This window comes from Capra hircus, chromosome 5 (assembly GCF_001704415.2).
Source record: "Capra hircus breed San Clemente chromosome 5, ASM170441v1, whole genome shotgun sequence".
NCBI classification, from domain to species: Eukaryota; Metazoa; Chordata; class Mammalia; order Artiodactyla; family Bovidae; genus Capra; species Capra hircus.
This window is the reverse complement of record NC_030812.1, coordinates 111661320-111678812: the sequence shown is the minus strand read 5'-3', so window position 1 is coordinate 111678812 and position 17493 is coordinate 111661320. Positions and strand designations below refer to the sequence as shown.

The 17493-nt window shown below is 44.9% G+C and overlaps 1 protein-coding gene across 1 annotated transcript; it reads left to right on the top strand.

Annotated features, from left to right (window-relative positions):
- On the top strand, window positions 3835–14555 carry SNU13 (SNU13 homolog, small nuclear ribonucleoprotein (U4/U6.U5)). The gene is made up of 3 exons (XM_005681119.3): window positions 3835–3958; window positions 12312–12432; window positions 13347–14555. Exons 1-3 carry the CDS (start codon window positions 3956–3958, stop codon window positions 13607–13609), a joined length of 387 nt encoding a protein of 128 aa, XP_005681176.2. The 5' UTR covers window positions 3835–3955; the 3' UTR covers window positions 13610–14555.

Genomic DNA, 17493 nt, shown 5'->3' with positions numbered 1-17493 from the left:
GGAGGAAATAGCAACCCACTCCAGAATCCTTGCCTGGAAAATCACATGGACAAAGGAACCTCATGGACTACAGTCCAGGGAGTCACAAAGAATCAGACATAAGTGAGCATGTACACACAAAAGTGGTCCCTGGGGTTACAGCAGAAGGGTGTCACCTATTTACTAGCCATTTGGAAAGTATCTCTCTATTCTAAGGCCCCAGGACTTCCCTCATAGTCCAGTGGTTAGGAATCTGCCTGCCAAGGCAGGAGACACTGATTCCACAATCCATGGTCTGGGAAGATTTCACATGTCATGGGGCAACTAAGCTCTTGCACTGCAACTACTGAAGCCCACATGCCCCAGAGCCCATGCTCTGCAACAAGAGAGGTCACCGCAATGAGAAGCCTGCGCACTGCAACTAAAGAGTAGCTTCCTGCTCGCCACGACTAGAGAAAGCCCAAGTGCAGTAATGAAGACCCAGCACAGCCATAAATAAATAAATGAAGTTTAAAAAAAACACAAGAAAATCCCAATATACCACACAATGCATCTTGGCTAAACACTCAGTTCAGTCACTCAGTCGTGTCCAACTCTTTGCGACTCCATGAATCGCAGCACACCAGGCCTCCCTGTCCATCACCAACTCCTGGAGTTCACCCAAACTCATGTGCATTCAGGCAGTGATGCCATCCAGCCATCTCATCCTCTGTCGTCCCCTTCTCCTCCTGTCCCCAATCCCTCCCAGCATCAGGGTCTTTTCCAATGAGTCAACTCTTGGCATGAGGTGGCCAAAGTACTGGAGTTTCAGCCTCAGCATGAGTCCTTCCAATGAACACCCAGGACTGGTCTCCTTTAGGATGGACTGGTTGGATCTCCTTGCAGTCCAAGGGACTCTCAAGAGTCTTCTCCAGCACCATAGTTCAAAAGCATCAATTCTTTAGCGTTCAGCTTTCTTTATAATCCAACTCTCACATCCATACATGACCTCTGGAAAAGGCTAAACGTTACCCTAGGTTATAGCTGATTCTTTTTCACAGGCTCAGGACAGCTAAGGAGTGGAGGTGTGACCTAAGTTTGACCATACTGAGTCTTTTTCCAAATTCCTTTCAGCCTGTTTGTCACCAAAGATCCCTAAGTGAAAGAAGAACGCCCTTTGGATCAGACACAGTGCCAAAAGATAGGTATCCAAAGTGTCCAAGGCAGCTTCAAGCCCTGCTGTCATAAAGCACTCTGTGTGTTTGGAAAGGGAAACACTGAATAAAGACAGAGTCAATGAGGGCTACAGAGGGAAATGTGGGGGGCCTCTGGGTCCATCCAGCAGGGGCGATTACCTGGTCTGGGTGATCGAGGAGTCTTCCCTGAAGAGGCGATGAACACAAGTCAACCGAGGAGAAGAGCACAGCACATCTCTCCTAACAGAGGGTGGATGAATATTCGGGACTGATTTCTTTTAGGATTGACTGATCTCCATGCTTGGGGAGACTGGGGTGTGCTTAGGGTAGAGAAAGAAGGTGGAGCTGCAACGTGAGGATGAGAAGGGGAGAACCAGTGAAGAGAGGCCTCGTAAGCCATGGCGAGCACTTAGGGTTTTAAGCACAGAACCGTGGTAAAAGACAAATTTCTCAGACAAACTGATTCTGAGTATATGTTGACATTTACTAACTTACTAGTAAGGGAAAGAGCAAACTACGAAAGGGTGGGCTAGTCCCATGAGAACATGGAAAATGAGTTGATTTTATACAGTTGGGAAACAGAATTAATTAGGTAGAGTTTACTGTCTCACTACTCATAGTCATAAAAGCACCAAGCTCCTATCAGTCATTACTAGGAGATCTGGGATATAATGGTCCAAGATGCCAGGTAGGCCAAATAACCACTTGAAATTGTGATAAAGCAAGACATCAAAAAAACAAATGATAATGACACCTATGACTAAAAATAGGAATAACACATCCCCCAACAGTGGTAGCTGATTGTTGTCGTTTAGTCGCTCAGTCGTGTCTGACTCTTTGACCCATGGACTGCAGCACGCGAGGCTTCCCTGTCGTTTGCTATCTCCCAGAGTTTGCTCAAACTCATGTCCATCGAATGGATGGTTGCCATCCAACCATCTCATCCTCTGTCATCCCCTTCTCCTCCTGCCTTTTAATCTTTCCCAGCATTAGGGTCTTTTTCAATGAGTCAGGTGGCCAAAGTATTGGAGCTTCAGCTTCATCATCAGTCCTTCCAATGAATATTCAGGACTGATTTCTTTTAGGATTGACTGATCTCCATGCTGTCCTAAGGACTCTTCTCCAGTGGTAGTTGATAGGTTCAATTAATATGCAAATATGGGGACTTCCCAGGTAGTCCAGTGGCTAAGACTCTGTGTTCCCAACATAGGGGGAGAGGGGTACTGCCGGGCTGATCCCTGGTCAGCGAACTAGATCTCGAATGTTACAATTGAAGATCCCGCATACCACAACTAAGACCTGAAGTGAAGTGAAAGTCGCTAGTCATGTCTGACTCTTTGCAACCCCATGGACTATACAGTCCGTGGAATTCTCCAGGCCACAATACTGGAGTGGGTAGCCTTTCCCTTCTCCAGGGGATCTTCCCAACCCAGGGATCAAATCCAAGTCTCCCGCATTTCAGGCCGATTTTTTACCAGCTGAGCCACCAGGAAAGCCCTGACTAAGACCTGGTGCAGCCACATAAATATTAAAAACAAACAAACATGGAAATATAAAACTGCATCCAAGGAAGATGAGGAGCAGGGTCCAAATCACAGGTTCTCCTCTTTAACAGGAGTCATCAGTGGGAATTTCTTAATCTGGAGACAAATTTTATTATTTGACAAGTCATAGATTTGTGGATGTCATAGACTTGATGGATGAAGTCTGATGGGATTTTTCATGTAATAAAAGTTCAACCCTGGAGCCACTTCAAACCCATCCAGCTGGCTTTTCAAGCATAGTAACCAGATGTGGTGGAAGTAACCCAAGCTGAAAGCCAAAAATCCCAGGGTCGGGTTCTGGCTTCTGCCATTGTGTCGTTAGGTGACTTTGGACAAGCAACGTACCCACTCTGGGCCTCAGTATCTGTGAAGTTTAAGAGCTGCACTTCATCAGTGTCCAGTGCCCTGATGGATCTCTACTTCTAGGTTTCCAAACGAAATACCTGGAACTGACCCCTTACGGTCTACTTTTGGCTAGATCCAAATGGTCCCAAGACATGCCTGGTGTCTTGGGAAGAGACACGAGTAAGGGCTATTAAAGATCCAGGAGAACTTTTTGGAGGTGGTGAGGGATCCAGGAGGACCTCTTACAGGTGATGAGGCATGAGTCTAGCTTTAAATAGTGGAACTTCGGAGCACCCAGGGAAAAAGCAGCATGCTGGGCAGGAAGAAAGTGGGTTGTCCTAGACATCTCCAAACCCAACCTGCCAGAAACTCAACCTCCATCCCCAAACCGGAAGAAGAATTCCCTACTCCACTGAATTCCCTACTCGGTGGATTCCACTTCTGGTGGACTCCACACTTCACCAGAAAATTTAACAAAGATATCTGAATATGAAGGAAAACATTTAGGATTATCAATTACTATCTCCATACCATTCCTTTACTACCACATAGAGTTAAAAAAATGATATTAAAATCACATAAATGTGCTACAAAATAAACTAGCAATGGAATGACACCATTAAAATTCTTTGTTTTTGGTGTGTTATATTTTGGATATTGAACTCACTGTTCCTGCCAATAACCGGTAACAGAACGACACTAAAACTACGGCAAAGGCGGTCCCTCCCCCAGAACTGAAGTCGTTCCGCGCTGGTGCCCTTTAAGGGAAGAGCCGCCCTCTTTCAACGTCATTTCCGCTTCCGGCCGCTAGCGGCCATTTCCACTTCTTCCCTGCGACTTTTCTCGGCGGAAAGTTCTTTTCTGACGTCGCCTGTGCTTCTTGAGGAGGGACGGTACCACTGAACCGCAGCCATGGTGAGTGCGTGCGCCTGGTTGAAGAGCCAGGAAGTGGGAGACTCGGGGTTCTGTTCTCTCACTAGCTTGTCGGCTTAGAACATGCGCGGTCTCGCCGGCTCGGTGAGGGGTTCGAGCTCGGACGGCCGAGTAACCCCAAGCGATGTCTTTTCTCCCGATCCGAGGTTAGAACGCTAGAGATGAGTCCCGGATTCTGTGATGGAGCGTCTGTCAGCAGTTAGTGCTCCTGGCCAAAGGCCTCTGGTGAGCGGAGAGAGGGCATAGCCTGGCCTGGGAGAAACGGACCAACCCACGTGGGACAGAGTAGAAAGTTGAATGAGAAATTTTTATTTTATTGGTTTTATATTTCTTCTGGAGGGGTCGCTAGAGGATGATGTGGAACCCTGGGTTTGGATCAACCTCCCCAGCTCCACTTTCCCAATGCTGAGGTTCAGGAGAAGGATATCTCCATGGGTCTGCGCCTAGTGCCTGTCGCAAGTTACGTGTGCCAGGGATTAAAGGGGCCTTTGGCGTTTGGAGCCTGCGTTTGGAGGGAACCCCAGCCTGGAATGCAGGAAAGATTCCTCCTGCTAGGCGGTAACCTCAGAAATCAAAAGTCCTGGTAGCACCACGTGCGGGCTCCTCTAAAACTCTTGATGGTCTCAACTTTTTAATCAGATCGTGTGCCTTGGTACTTAGTTTTGGTCGGCACTTAGTAAGGAGGGAAGAGTTTGCAAAAACAATTCGACTTTCATAATGAGGTTTAATCCTTTTAACGGTTCTTGGATCCCAATGGATATCTTCCCTGCTGCTCCACCCCCATTTTGAGGTTGGTATTTGCTGAGTCTAGAACTTGAACCTTCTAAACTAGTGCTCATTTTTCGGAGTTCCTTGAATAGTTTTGGAATCAGGTGGTCTCAGTTTAATAATACATTTAATTGCCTTTGCGCCTGGTATGGAGAGAGTGAGCATGCAGTATTTGTTGTCAAATCAAAACTTGCAGGTTTTGGCTGTCTGGTGTATGAGGAGAACAAAGACATCAAGCTACGGGTTAAAGTTGTCTAGCAGTAAGATTTCACTCATTCACTCATTTAATTAACCCTTGGAAAAATTAAAAGGTGAATAAATACACCCTAAGCAACTTTCAGTTGCTATTTATAAGGTCGGTGGTTTGGCTTTAAAATTGAGTGGAACTTTTGTTGTCGTTGTTGTTGACTTTTATTAAACCAAGAAAGTGACTCCTCTTTCAGTTCAGTTCAGTTGCTCAGCCATATCCAGCTCTTTGCTACCCCATGGACTTGCAACAGGCCAGGCTTCCCTGTCCATCACCAACTTCCAGAGCTTGCTCAAACTCTTGTCCATCCAGTTGGTGATGCCATCCAACCATCTCATCTTCTGTCATCCCCTTCTCCTCCTGCCTTCAATCTTTCCCAGCACCAGGGTCTTTTCCAGTGAGTCAGTTCTTTGCATCGGGTGGCCAAAGTATTGGACTTCAGCATTGGTCCTTCCAATGAATATTCAGGACTGATTCTTTTAGGATTGACTGGTTTAATCTCCTTGCAGTCCAGGGGACTCTCAAGAGCCTTCTCCAACACCACAGCTCAAAGCATTGATTCCTCGGGGCTCAGCTTTCTTTATGGGCCAACTCTCACATCCATACATGACTACTGGAGAAACCATAGCTTTGACTAGACAGACCTTTGTTGGCAAAGTAATGTCTCTGCTTTTTAATATGCTGTGTAGGTTGGTCATAGCTTTTCAGAATCTGCCTACAATGTGGGAGACCTGGGTTGGGAAGATTCCCTGGAGAAGGGAAAGACTACCCACTCCAGTATTCTGGCCTAGAGAATTCCATGGACTGTACGGGATCACCAAGAGTTGAACACAACTGAGTGACTCACTTCACTTTCTTCCAAGGAGCAAGCGTCTTTTAATTTGGTGGCTGCAGTCACCATCTGCAGTGATTTTGGAGCCCAAGAAAATAGTCTGTCACTGTTTCCATTGTTTCCGCATTTGTTTGCCATGAAGTGTTGGGACCGGATGATCATAGTGGATCTCCTGAAGTCTTCCCCTTTTATGCCTTTGATGTTTATTAAGAGATGAGAATCCTAGTTCCCAGAGATGGGTGATTGGAAGCTACAGTAAAAATATCTTGGCATTTTAAAAAGTATATTTATGAGGAGTGATAGGAATTAAAGTGTTTCTGGGAACTTAAGTATTTCTGTTTAAGAGGCGGTTCTGAATTGTGACGTTATTGGTGAGCATTAGATTTTGATGAGGTAAAAACGTAAGTTGTGATTTCTCAGTAGCCATCAAAAAAATAAAGATAACTCCAAATCACTAGAGTGGAAAATGGCGGGGGCGGGTGGGGTGGGTACACGACACTCGAAGGAAAGAAAGTACAAGTAAAATGAGGATGACATAATTATAAGAAGAAATAGATATGCAGTTATGTAGCATTTAATTGATTGTGAAGCCAGAACATCAGTATGGAAATAGAAGATGTGAGTAACACTATGAATAAACGTGGATCTAGTGGTGGTAGTGAAACCAGTGAATACTGCACCCATCAATTATAGAAGATAAAGATTGATAACAATATAGACCATATTCTCTCAACTAAAATGCAGATGACATAGAAACAGAGTATAAAGATGTAAACAACTCATGGGTCAAATTGAAAGTAATAAGGGAAATTTGAAAACAGAACTGAACAATAATGGAAATACCAAATATCGGAATATGTAGGATACAACTAAAGTATTGGAACCTAAGAAGCGGGGGCGGGGGGGGGGGCACTAAAAAGCTAGGAAAAGATCAAAAGGACAAAATAACATGAAAGAAAAGCAGAAATTACTGAAATAGAAAATGTATCGGAATTTAGGAAGATGGCAATGACGACCCTGTATGCAAGACAGGAAAAAAGACACAGATGTGTATAACGGACTTTTGGACTCAGAGGGAGGGGGAGAGGGTGGGATGATTTGGGAGAATGGCATTCTAACATGTATACTATCATGTAAGAATTGAATCGCCAGTCTATGTCTGACGCAGGGTGCAGCATGCTTGGGGCTGGTGCATGGGGATGACCCAGAGATGTTGTGGGGAGGGAGGTGGGAGGGGGGTTCATGTTTGGGAATGCATGTAAGAATTAAAGATTTTAAAATTTAAAAAATAAAAAACTAAAAAATAAATAAAAAAGAAAAAATTAAAAAAGAAAAAGAAAAAAAAGAAAATGTATCTTGTTGTAAGGTGGACAGAATCAGAAGAGTATTTGAAAAGTCCCCTCTGATGAGATTAATCAAGAAAATATGAGCAATGTGATATCTATAAATATAGAAACTTAGAGGAACAAATACCTGAAAAAAATAGAATCAAAACGAATTAACGTAGAAGTAGGAGGGCTGAATAATAGTAAAGGAACAAAGTTAATATTGTATGTTAATTATAATTCAGTAAGAAAAACTAAAGTTTTGTTTTTCTAACTAAAACTTTTTTAACATGGAAAAATTTTAAGTGTTAGTTGCTGAGTCCTGTCTGACTCTTGAAACTCCATGGACTTCAGTCCACCAGCCTCCTCTGTCCATGTGATTCTCCAGGCAAGAATACTAGAGTGGGTAGCCATCCCATTCTCCAAGCGATCTTGCTGACCCAGGGATTGAACCCTGGCCTTCTGCATTGTGGCATCTGAGCCACTACACCTACTTTAAACAATAGCTTTATTGAGATAATTTCATACCATAAGTTCCGCTCTTTAGTGTGTGAGTCAGTGGTGATCAGTTTGTATAGAAATATCAAATAACAGTGTTGTGCGCCTGGAACTAACATAATATCATAGGTCAGTTATGCATCAATTTTAAAAACAAGTGTGTAGTAGAAAAAAAATAAGTGTATAACTCAGTGGTTGTTCTTATATTTACAACCTTGTGCAACCAACACTAGAAAAACTTTAAGAATAAAGGAGAAAAGGCTTAACTCATCCATCTCATACAAAAAATATGATAGAATTCAGTGCCAATTCATTTATAAAAGTTCTTAAAATATTAAGGAATAGGGTGAATTTTCTTAAGCTGAAATATCTGAGTAAATCTAAAAGATACTAAGGCTTTTGGAGAAATTATAAAGCTTTATTTAAAAGCACTAAAGAGTTAAGTAAATATATATGCTTAACTGGTTTGACTGATTCTGTATCTTAAAGGTGTTTTATCCTAATTGGGATTACTTTAAATCTACAAATCAATGCTGTCCCAGCAGGCTTTTTCTTTTTCTTTCTTTTTTTTTTTTTTTTTGGTAGAATTTGAAAAAGCTGATTATAGAATGTATGTGCTTGCTCAGTCACTGTTAGTCGCTTGGCCATGTCGGACTCTAACAAAGAAGTATATAGCCCACCAGGCTCCTCTGTCCATGGGATTTTCCAAGCAAGAATACTAGAGTGGCTTGCCATTTCCTCCTCCAAGGGATCTTCCTGACCCAGGGATTGAATCCGCATCTCTTGAGTCTCCTGCATTGCAGGTGGATTCTTCACCACTGAGCCATCTGGCTGTATGAAGAAGAGCAAATAATTAGAGATCTTTCCCACTTCATGAAACATCTCGAAAGTGAAGTCGCTCAGTCATGTCTGACTCTTTCCGACCCCATGGACTGTAGCCTACCAGGCTCCTCTGTCCATGGGATTTTCCAGGCAATAGTACTGGAGTGGATTCTCATTTCCTTCTCCAGGGGATCTTCCCGACCCAGGGATCGAACCTGGGTCTCCCTCATTGTAGACAGACGGTTAACCATCTGAGCCACCAGGGAAGTCTCGAATTTCCTCTAATTTCTCATCACCCTGGTATCATGACAGATTGACACAGTGCGTTGTGTTGGTGTGTGGGACCAGGCTTCCGGGTCCGAGCGGGTTCTCGACGTCACTTCCGCTGACTTCACTTCTAGTTCCTCTGCGGCGGTGGGTTGGGGGGTCGCTTCCAAGCTCTTGGGGGATCAGGCAGGAGACGTTCAAGGCGGACTCAACATGGTGAGTATATCCACTGGGCCATCGCCCATGGGTCACCGTGTGCCGCAAGCTGCGTGCCGCACTCCAGCTTCCAAACCCAGGGTTAGACCGCATCACTGCTGGCAAACTGCTCGGTGCTCAGGAATGGTAATGTGGGCTGCACCCAGGTTATGTATATAATAAAATACATATTTTTAAAAAGAATCACAGGGAAAGCAAATGAGAAATTAATAAAAAAAAAGTCGAGAGGTGAAAATAGGGTAGGAGAAATGGAATAGGCGAGGCACCACCAAGTTTGTTTTATATGCGTGTTATTTTGCAATGGATCCAATGGGGTTGCATTTTATCTGTAGGTATTACAGCATGCGTCTGTGAAATGAGAAATTTCAACAACTTCGATGCCACTACAATACCCCCAAATTAAATAATTCGTTAATATCAAATATATAGTATTCTCCCTTCGTTGCCACTGCTGCTAAGTCACTTGAGTCGTGTCCGACTCTGTGCGACCCCATGGACTGCAGCCTACAAGGCTCCTTGGTCTACGGGATTTTCCAGGCAAGAATACTGGAGTGGGTTGCCATTGCCTTCTCCTGGTTGCTGCAGTTCAGTTTAGTCGCTCAGTCGTGTCCGGCTTTTTGTGACCCCATGAATCGCAGGACGCCAGGCCTCCCTGTCCATCACCAACTCCCAGAGTTCACTCAGACTCACGTCCATCGAGTCAGTGATGCCATCCAACCATCTCATCCTCTGTGGTCCCCTTCTCCTCCTGCCTGGAGTTTCAGCTTTAGCATCATTCCTTCCAAAGAAATCCCAGGGCTGATCTCCTTCAGAATGGACTGGTTGGATCTCCTTGCAGTCCAAGGCACTCTCAAGAGTCTTCTCCACAGTTCAAAAGCATCAATTCTTCTGCGCTCAGCCTTCTTCACAGTCCAACTCTCACATCCATACATGACTACTGGAAAAACCATAGCCTTGACTAGATGGGCCTTAGTCAACAAAGTAATGTCTCTGCTTTTGAATATGCTATCTACGTTAATTATAACTTTTCTTCCAAGGAGTAAGTGTCTTTTAATTTAATGGCTGCAGTCACCATCTGCAGTGATTTTGGAGCCCAAAACAATAAAGTCTGACACTGTTTCCACTGTTTCCCCATCTGTTTCCCATGAAGTGATGGGACCAGATGCCATGATCTTCGTTTTCTGAATGTTGAGCTTTAAGCCAACTTTTTCACTCTCCTCTTTCACTTTCATCAAGAGGCTTTTTAGCTCCTCTTCACTTTCTGCCATAAGGGTGGTGTCATCTGCATATCTTAGGTGATTGATATTTCTCCCGGCAATCTTGATTCCAGCTTGTGTTTCTTCCAGTCCAGCATTTCTCATGATGTACTCTGCATAGAAGTTAAATAAGCAGGGTGACAATATACAGCCTTGACGCACTCCTTTTCCTATTTGGAACCAGTCTGTTGTTCCATGTCCAGTTCTAACTGTTGCCTCCTGACCTGCATACAGATTTCTCAAGAGGCAGGTCATGTTGTCTAATATTCCCATCTCTTGAAGAATTTTCCACAGTTTATTGTGATCCACACAGTCAAAAGCTTTGGCATAGTCAATAAAGCAGAAATAGATGTTTTTCTGGAACTCTCTTGCTTTTTCCATGATCCAGCGGATGTTGGCAATTTGATCTCTGGTTCCTCTGCCTTTTCTAAAACCAGCTTGAACATCAGGAAGTTCACGGTTCATATATTGCTGAAGACTGGCTTGGAGAATTTTGAGCATTACTTAACTAGCATGTGAGATGAGTGCAATTGTGCGGTAGTTTGAGCATTCTTTGGCATTGCCTTTCTTTGGGATTGGAATGAAAACTGACCTTTTCCAGTCCTGTGGCCACTGCTGAGTTTTCCAAATTTGCTGGCATATTGAGTGCAGCACTTTCACAGCATCATCTTTCAGGATTTGAAATAGCTCAACTGGAATTCCATCACCTCCATTAGCTTTGTTCATAGTGATGCTCTCTAAGGCCCACTTGACTTCACATTCCAGGATGTCTGGCTCTAGATGAATGATCACACCATCGTGATTATCTGGGTCGTGAAGATCTTTTTTGTACAGTTCTTCTGTGTATTCTTGCCACCTCTTCTTAATATCTTCTGCTTCCGTTAGGTCCAAACCATTTCTGTCCTTTATCGAGCCCATCTTTGCATGAAATGTTCCCTTGGTATCTAATTTTCTTGAAGAGATCTCTAGTCTTTCCCATTCTGTTCTTTTCCTCTATGTCTTTGCATTGATCACTGAAGAAGGCTTTCTTATCTCTTCTTGCTATTCTTTGGAACTCTGCATTCTGATGCTTATATCTTTCCTTTTCTCCTTTGCTTCTCACCTTTCTTCTTTTCACAGCTATTTGTAAGGCCTCCTCAGACAGCCATTTTGCTTTTTTGCATTTCTTTTCCATGGGGATGGTCTTGATCCCTGTCTCCTGTACAATGTCACGAACCTCATTCCATAGTTCATCAGGCACTCTATGTATCAGATCTAGGCCCTTAAATCTATTTCTCGCTTCCACTGTATAATCATAAGGGATTTGATTTAGGTCATACCTGAATGGTCTAGTGGTTTTCCCTACTTTCTTCAATTTGAGTCTGACTTTGGTAATAAGGAGTTCATGATCTGAGCCACAGTCAGCTCCTGGTCTTGTTTTTGTTGACTGTATAGAGCTTCTCCATCTTTGGCTGCAAAGAATATGATCAATCTGATTTTGGTGTTGACCATCTGGTGATGTCCATGTGTAGTATTCTCTTGTGTTGTTGGAAGAGGGTGTTTGCTATGACCAGTGCATTTTCTTGGCAAAACGCTATTAGTCTTTGCCCTGCTTCATTCTGCATTCCAAGGCCAAATTTGCCTGTTACTCCAAAGGAACCTTCATTGTATATCAGATTGATAGCCATAAGGTAAAATATAGTTTGAATAACTTTTGAATATAGTACTCTGACTGGATGGTTTTAGTTGGATATATTGTGAGATTAAAAGGAAATTTTGACCTCGGTGGGTTTATAGTTGATGGAGGTAGTATTGGTATAGCAACTCTGAAACTATTTTATGTGAATTGCAGGGTAGAATAAATGAGAAAATACTTTGATGTTTTGGAAACCAGGATTCTTACTGAAAACTGAAGATTCAAATATAAAGGAAATAGAACTTTGTGCTGGGTTTCTATAAATTATACTTGTTTAGATTCAGTAAATAAATTAAATGTGTGTCTTTGGGGGAGGGGAAGTAGGGAAGCTCTGTATTGTCCCTCTCAGTTTTTGGTTGAAGTTCTTTGTGACTTGTCTGGAACAACTTCTGGTTCAGTTTGACTCGTGCTTTGATTTCCCTGCCACAGACCGAGGCTGACGTCAATCCAAAGGCCTACCCTCTTGCAGATGCCCACCTCACCAAGAAACTACTGGACCTTGTTCAGCAGTCATGTAACTACAAGCAGCTTCGAAAAGGAGCCAATGAGGGTAAGGCAACCAGAGGATGGTCCGAGAGGAGTGTTAACAGCACCGTCCCTGTCTGGGGTCTGGCCTAGATTTCCAAGGTGGAAAGAGGGCTGGGTGCTTTTGATTAGGCCCACCATCGGGAGCAGCAGCGTGTGTGGCCTGCGGGCTAGCACTGGGTCACAGATAAGCAGTCACGGATAAGCATTTGAGGGGGTTTCACTGGTAGCTCAGTGGTAAAGAATCCACTCACCAATGCAGGAGACACAGTTAGAACCCTGGTCTGGGAAGATCCCACACACAGCTGAGCATCTAAGCCTTGTGCCACGACTCTTGAGCCTGTGCTGTTCAGCAAGGGAAGGCACTGCAGTGAGAAGCCCGCACACCACCACTAAGAGAGTAGCCCCTGCTTCCCACAACTAGAGAAAAGCCCAAGCAGCAAGGAAGACCGGAACAGCCAGAAATAAAAGTATAAGTTAAATAAGATGATAAGGATTTGAACAGTGCTGAGGGGTGTTGAGCTTGCTTGGTGAGTTGCGCGTGGTGTGAGCTTTCCGAAGTATTGATCCTGCAGATCAGGATGGGGACTCCTGATCCTTGGTCACGGGGCTGGAGCAGTGCCGCACTGCACTGCTTCCTGCTGGTGAAGCTCGGGGAGTGTGGTGGCAGAGGACAGGAACAGAAGGGCTCTTTTTAGGATTTAGAGTGCATTTTGACAGAACTGACGGGTTTGATGTAGAGTTTGAGGAAGGCATTGGAGATTTGATGCTTGGCTCCCTATCTCCTCCCAGGGCCACTGTGGGACAGAGAATTGCCTAGTCCTGGACATTTTTGCCCATTTTTCTTGCCCCTGTTTTCTTTTCCTTGGAAATTGCTTTGTTGTGCCTTCCCTGCCCCAGCCCACATCACCTGTTGACTTCATGTCCTTCTCTCCACAGCCACCAAAACCCTCAACAGAGGCATCTCTGAGTTCATCGTGATGGCTGCAGATGCGGAGCCCTTGGAGATCATCCTGCACCTCCCGCTGCTGTGTGAGGACAAGAACGTGCCCTATGTGTTCGTGCGCTCCAAGCAGGCTCTGGGGCGAGCCTGCGGGGTCTCCAGGCCTGTCATCGCCTGCTCCGTCACCATCAAAGAGGGCTCACAACTGAAGCAGCAGATCCAGTCCATTCAGCAGTCCATCGAGAGGCTCTTGGTCTAAGCTGGTGGCCTCAGCCGCACTCCCAACTGACTCCTCTGCACCCCACCCCGAGTTGTGTGTCATATTGTCTGTTAGCACATAGTGTTTCCAGCTACCTTCTGTTGTTATAAAGTATTTTAATGCTCAGTTTGGTTTTTGCATTTTTGTATTGTTGTCTTGTTTTACAGGTTGTCAGCCCCTCCCCTAATCTCCCCTTCCTCTCTGCCATCTTATCCTCCCTTTTAGAAAATGAACTAATGCCCAGAACAGGTGGAACAGGCTGGATAACACCACTTAAAGGCAGGGAAGAGCCAAGATAGAGAATTGGTTCCAGCTTTTAGGTGCCTGCTTCCTACTGTGCAGGGCATGATGGCATAACTGTCTGCTTGTACCCCTCGTTCCCGGCCTACAGGATCGTTGCACACGTATCTGAATCATCGAGGGGTTTCCTTTGCTCTGCAGGGTGTAATGTGTCATTTGGGGAGGAAGCATGTGTTCTGAGGTTGTTGGGTGTATGCCCAAAGTGTCAGTTACTGATGTACCCTGCTGTTTGCTTTTGGTAATGTATTCCCCCCAGCTCCCACCTTTGCCCCCTGAGGGGGGCGGGGCAGCAGCATACCAAAGAGACATGCTGCCAAATTCCAGAGGCACCCGGGTGAGTGAGACATGGGCCACTTGACCTAGGTCTTGAAGGCACGGCAGGAGGTTCTGGAATGGAGGATTCTGGGCCCATTACGGAGGACTGACTGGAAGCTGCAGCAGAGATGGTGGAATCCAGGAAGCATCCTTGCTTTGCTGAATGGCAGTTTCTTCAGTGGACCCTTGTACCAGCTCTGAGAGCCGTTCCCTGGGCTTGTCTCCTGCTATGATGTGGGTCAGATGTGTATTCTCTGTCCCACCAGAAGGACAGTGCTAATGTGTCGTTCTTGTGAGCATCCTAATAAAGAATACATACATTCATATCCCAGTTTAAAGAAAGTGTGATTCTTGGTAGGTGTCCAGCTGATACTTGATTGAAGCATTAGAGTGGTTAATAGTTTCTCGTAGTTTCTCAGTTTTCACCAGGAAGCTGTGCAAAAGCCGTAGTCACTTCCAGATGACTTCTGGCGGTTCAGAATATTCAGACTTAATCATTGAGGTGTCGCTGTCACTCTGGAAGAGGATTTCTCAACTTCAGCACTGTTGATATTTTTGGTTGGATAATCTTTTCCTATAGGAGCCTGCCCTGTATGCTTAGAATGTAGAATGTTTAGCAGCAAACCTGGCCTTTATCCACTAGAATGTAACCACTCCAGCAGTGGGTTCCTAGGGAAGCTAAAGTGGGTTCCTGTTGTGCTAAAACCTGTTCTGTTCCTACTGGGCTAGTAATCTTGGGCTCACTCCAGCATATGTATCTTTATGTGTCATACTGTAAAACACTGAAATAATTTGGGGGTGAAGGGGGATGAAGTAATCCAACCTCTAGAATTTCCTGGTGATCCAGTGGTTAAGATTCCACCTGCTAATGCAGGGGTGCAAGTTCGATCTCTGATCCGCTAGGGATCCCACACTGCACGAGGCAGGTGGCGGTGGTGGTGGTGTAGTCGCTAAGTCATGTCTGACTCTGCAACCCTGTGGACTGTAGTCTGCCAGGCTCCTCCGTCCATGGGATTCTCCAGGCAAGAATACTGGAGTGGGTTGCCATTTCCTTCACCATGAGGCAGGGGGTAGTAAACCCTTGCACAACTACTGAGCCTGCGTGTTCTAAAGCCCGTGCTTGGCAACAAGAGAAGCCACCACGAGAAGCCTGTGCACCACAATTAGAGAGTAGCCCCCCAGCATGGCCACTAGAGAAAGCCCTTAAGCAGCAACGAAGACCCAGTGCAGCCAAAAAATAAAAAGTAGCAATATGACCATGTCAGAATTGCTCTAGTGATGAAGAATGCGGAAGTGCTGGCAGGGCCTACAGGTGAGAAGGTCCCAGCTGCATGAGTGTCCAGAGTAAACCTCAGGCAAGACTGGCTTTCATGTGTGATACAGTCCGTTACAGTGAAGATTACACACTCAGGGGTGGTTTGGGATCAAACCGGAAAGTCGTCATAGCTCCTGGTCCATTATAATAGGTGTGTGTTTCCCTCTCAAACGGATTTGAGGCTGGAATTTTGTTTGAAGGCAACGGAGAAGTGGATGACCAGGCTCTCCCAGATTTCATGGTCCTGCTTTGCTTCTACCCTTTTAATAAGACATTAAAAGAGATGTCCCCTCTGCATTGGGCCTGGAGGCATATACACACGAGCACAGACGCAGCAGTTCTCTCCAGCAGCCCCGCCCCCACCTGCCTCTGCGGACTGCCACTCAGGCAGGGGCACCTCCCCGTTCCTCCCATCCCCGCGCGCTCTCGGCGCCAGGTTTGCAGCGTGCACGCGCAGGCCATTTTTGCTCAGTGGCCGTGGGTCACCACCACCTGCTGGACTGAAGCATGTTTGCAGTCTTAAGAAATTCGGTAAGTTTGTGTCTTTTGAGCACTTTGTCCATTTACGTGTTTTCTTATTTTCATTATTCCGCCTTATTATTCTTATCAGTAAACTGAGGCTTGAAAACGCGAAGTAAATTGCCTACTATCATTTGTATGTGTGTGATGGAGCCAAGATGTAAATCTACTAAATGACTTGTGGGCTTACAAGAGCCCAACCAAATTATGTTTGGACATGATGGTTTTTCTCCCAGGAGCTCAACAGCAGAGAAGGCAAGCATCATTAATCTACAGAGAAACAGAGATCACACAATTGCTCTTTACCACAGACCTCAGTGGTTATTTTTCTAACATCATTCACGTTACCCATGTTTTGTTTGACCCTTGAACTCTTCTCTCCATTTTGTAAACAGGACAGAGTTTCGAAAAGGACCCTACGGGCCTGCAGGCGTGCACAGAAAAGCCTGGGACTCTCCAGGTTGCCTTCGCACCAGCTTGAAAGCAAAGGCCCAGCAAGCAGTGGCACTCATTCTTACCCTCCTACTTGAGATGGCCAGCCTGATTTCCATCTACCTCTGTGGCATTGTAACCCTCTCTAGAACCCAGAGTTTTCCAAAAATGTGTCATTTAGCAGGGGTGGTCTTATTTCCCAGCAACAAGAAAGAACACTTCCTGTATTAAATGATTTTGCATTATCTTGCTGTCTCCTCAAAGGAATCTAATTGGATAATTATTTTCCCTCTCCTCGAAATAAGGAAAGAAATCCAAACAAGAATTTAACATCTTTCCAAACACACACAGGCAAAAAGAAGTTAAAAAAAAAATCCATAAAACTCAGAGCAAAGAATCCAACTGAAAACCTCTTCCAAGAGTAACCTGATCCTTCCTACACTCACCTCATGCGATGCTCATTCTAGTCTCAAAGACACAGGACCTACAAGCCATCCTCAGAGGATAAAAACCCTTCCAGGTGCTTTCCTTCCTTCTCTCAGGCTAATTCTTCAAAAGCAGTAACTGCAGAAGGAACAAGGAAAGGGGCAGGGAGGATAAAGGAGGGAAGGTATGGGGAGACACAGAGAGATCCCTCCCCTCCTCTTCCCCTTTTCCCGATCCAAGGACCCCTCCTTTTTCCGTTCTCCCATCAAACCTCTCCTTATCTTCTTGAACTTCCTACAGCTCCCCTGAAAAATTACAGGAATAACTCATTTCACTTACAGTGCAACCCAAACTCTCAGGGCAACAGAAAATGTGTATCTCTTCATATACTTGAATGTCATCTTAAGAAAATACAACATGAGTAGGGGAGTTGCTATGTACTCATGAAGCGAGTGGTACAAGAATTAGACAAGTTACCTTGTTATTACTTCTGAAATCTGATCTTTAGATCTTAACGTGACACGTGTAAAGGAGAACAGGTGGGAAACAGGATCAGAATATAACCTGACCAGGATTA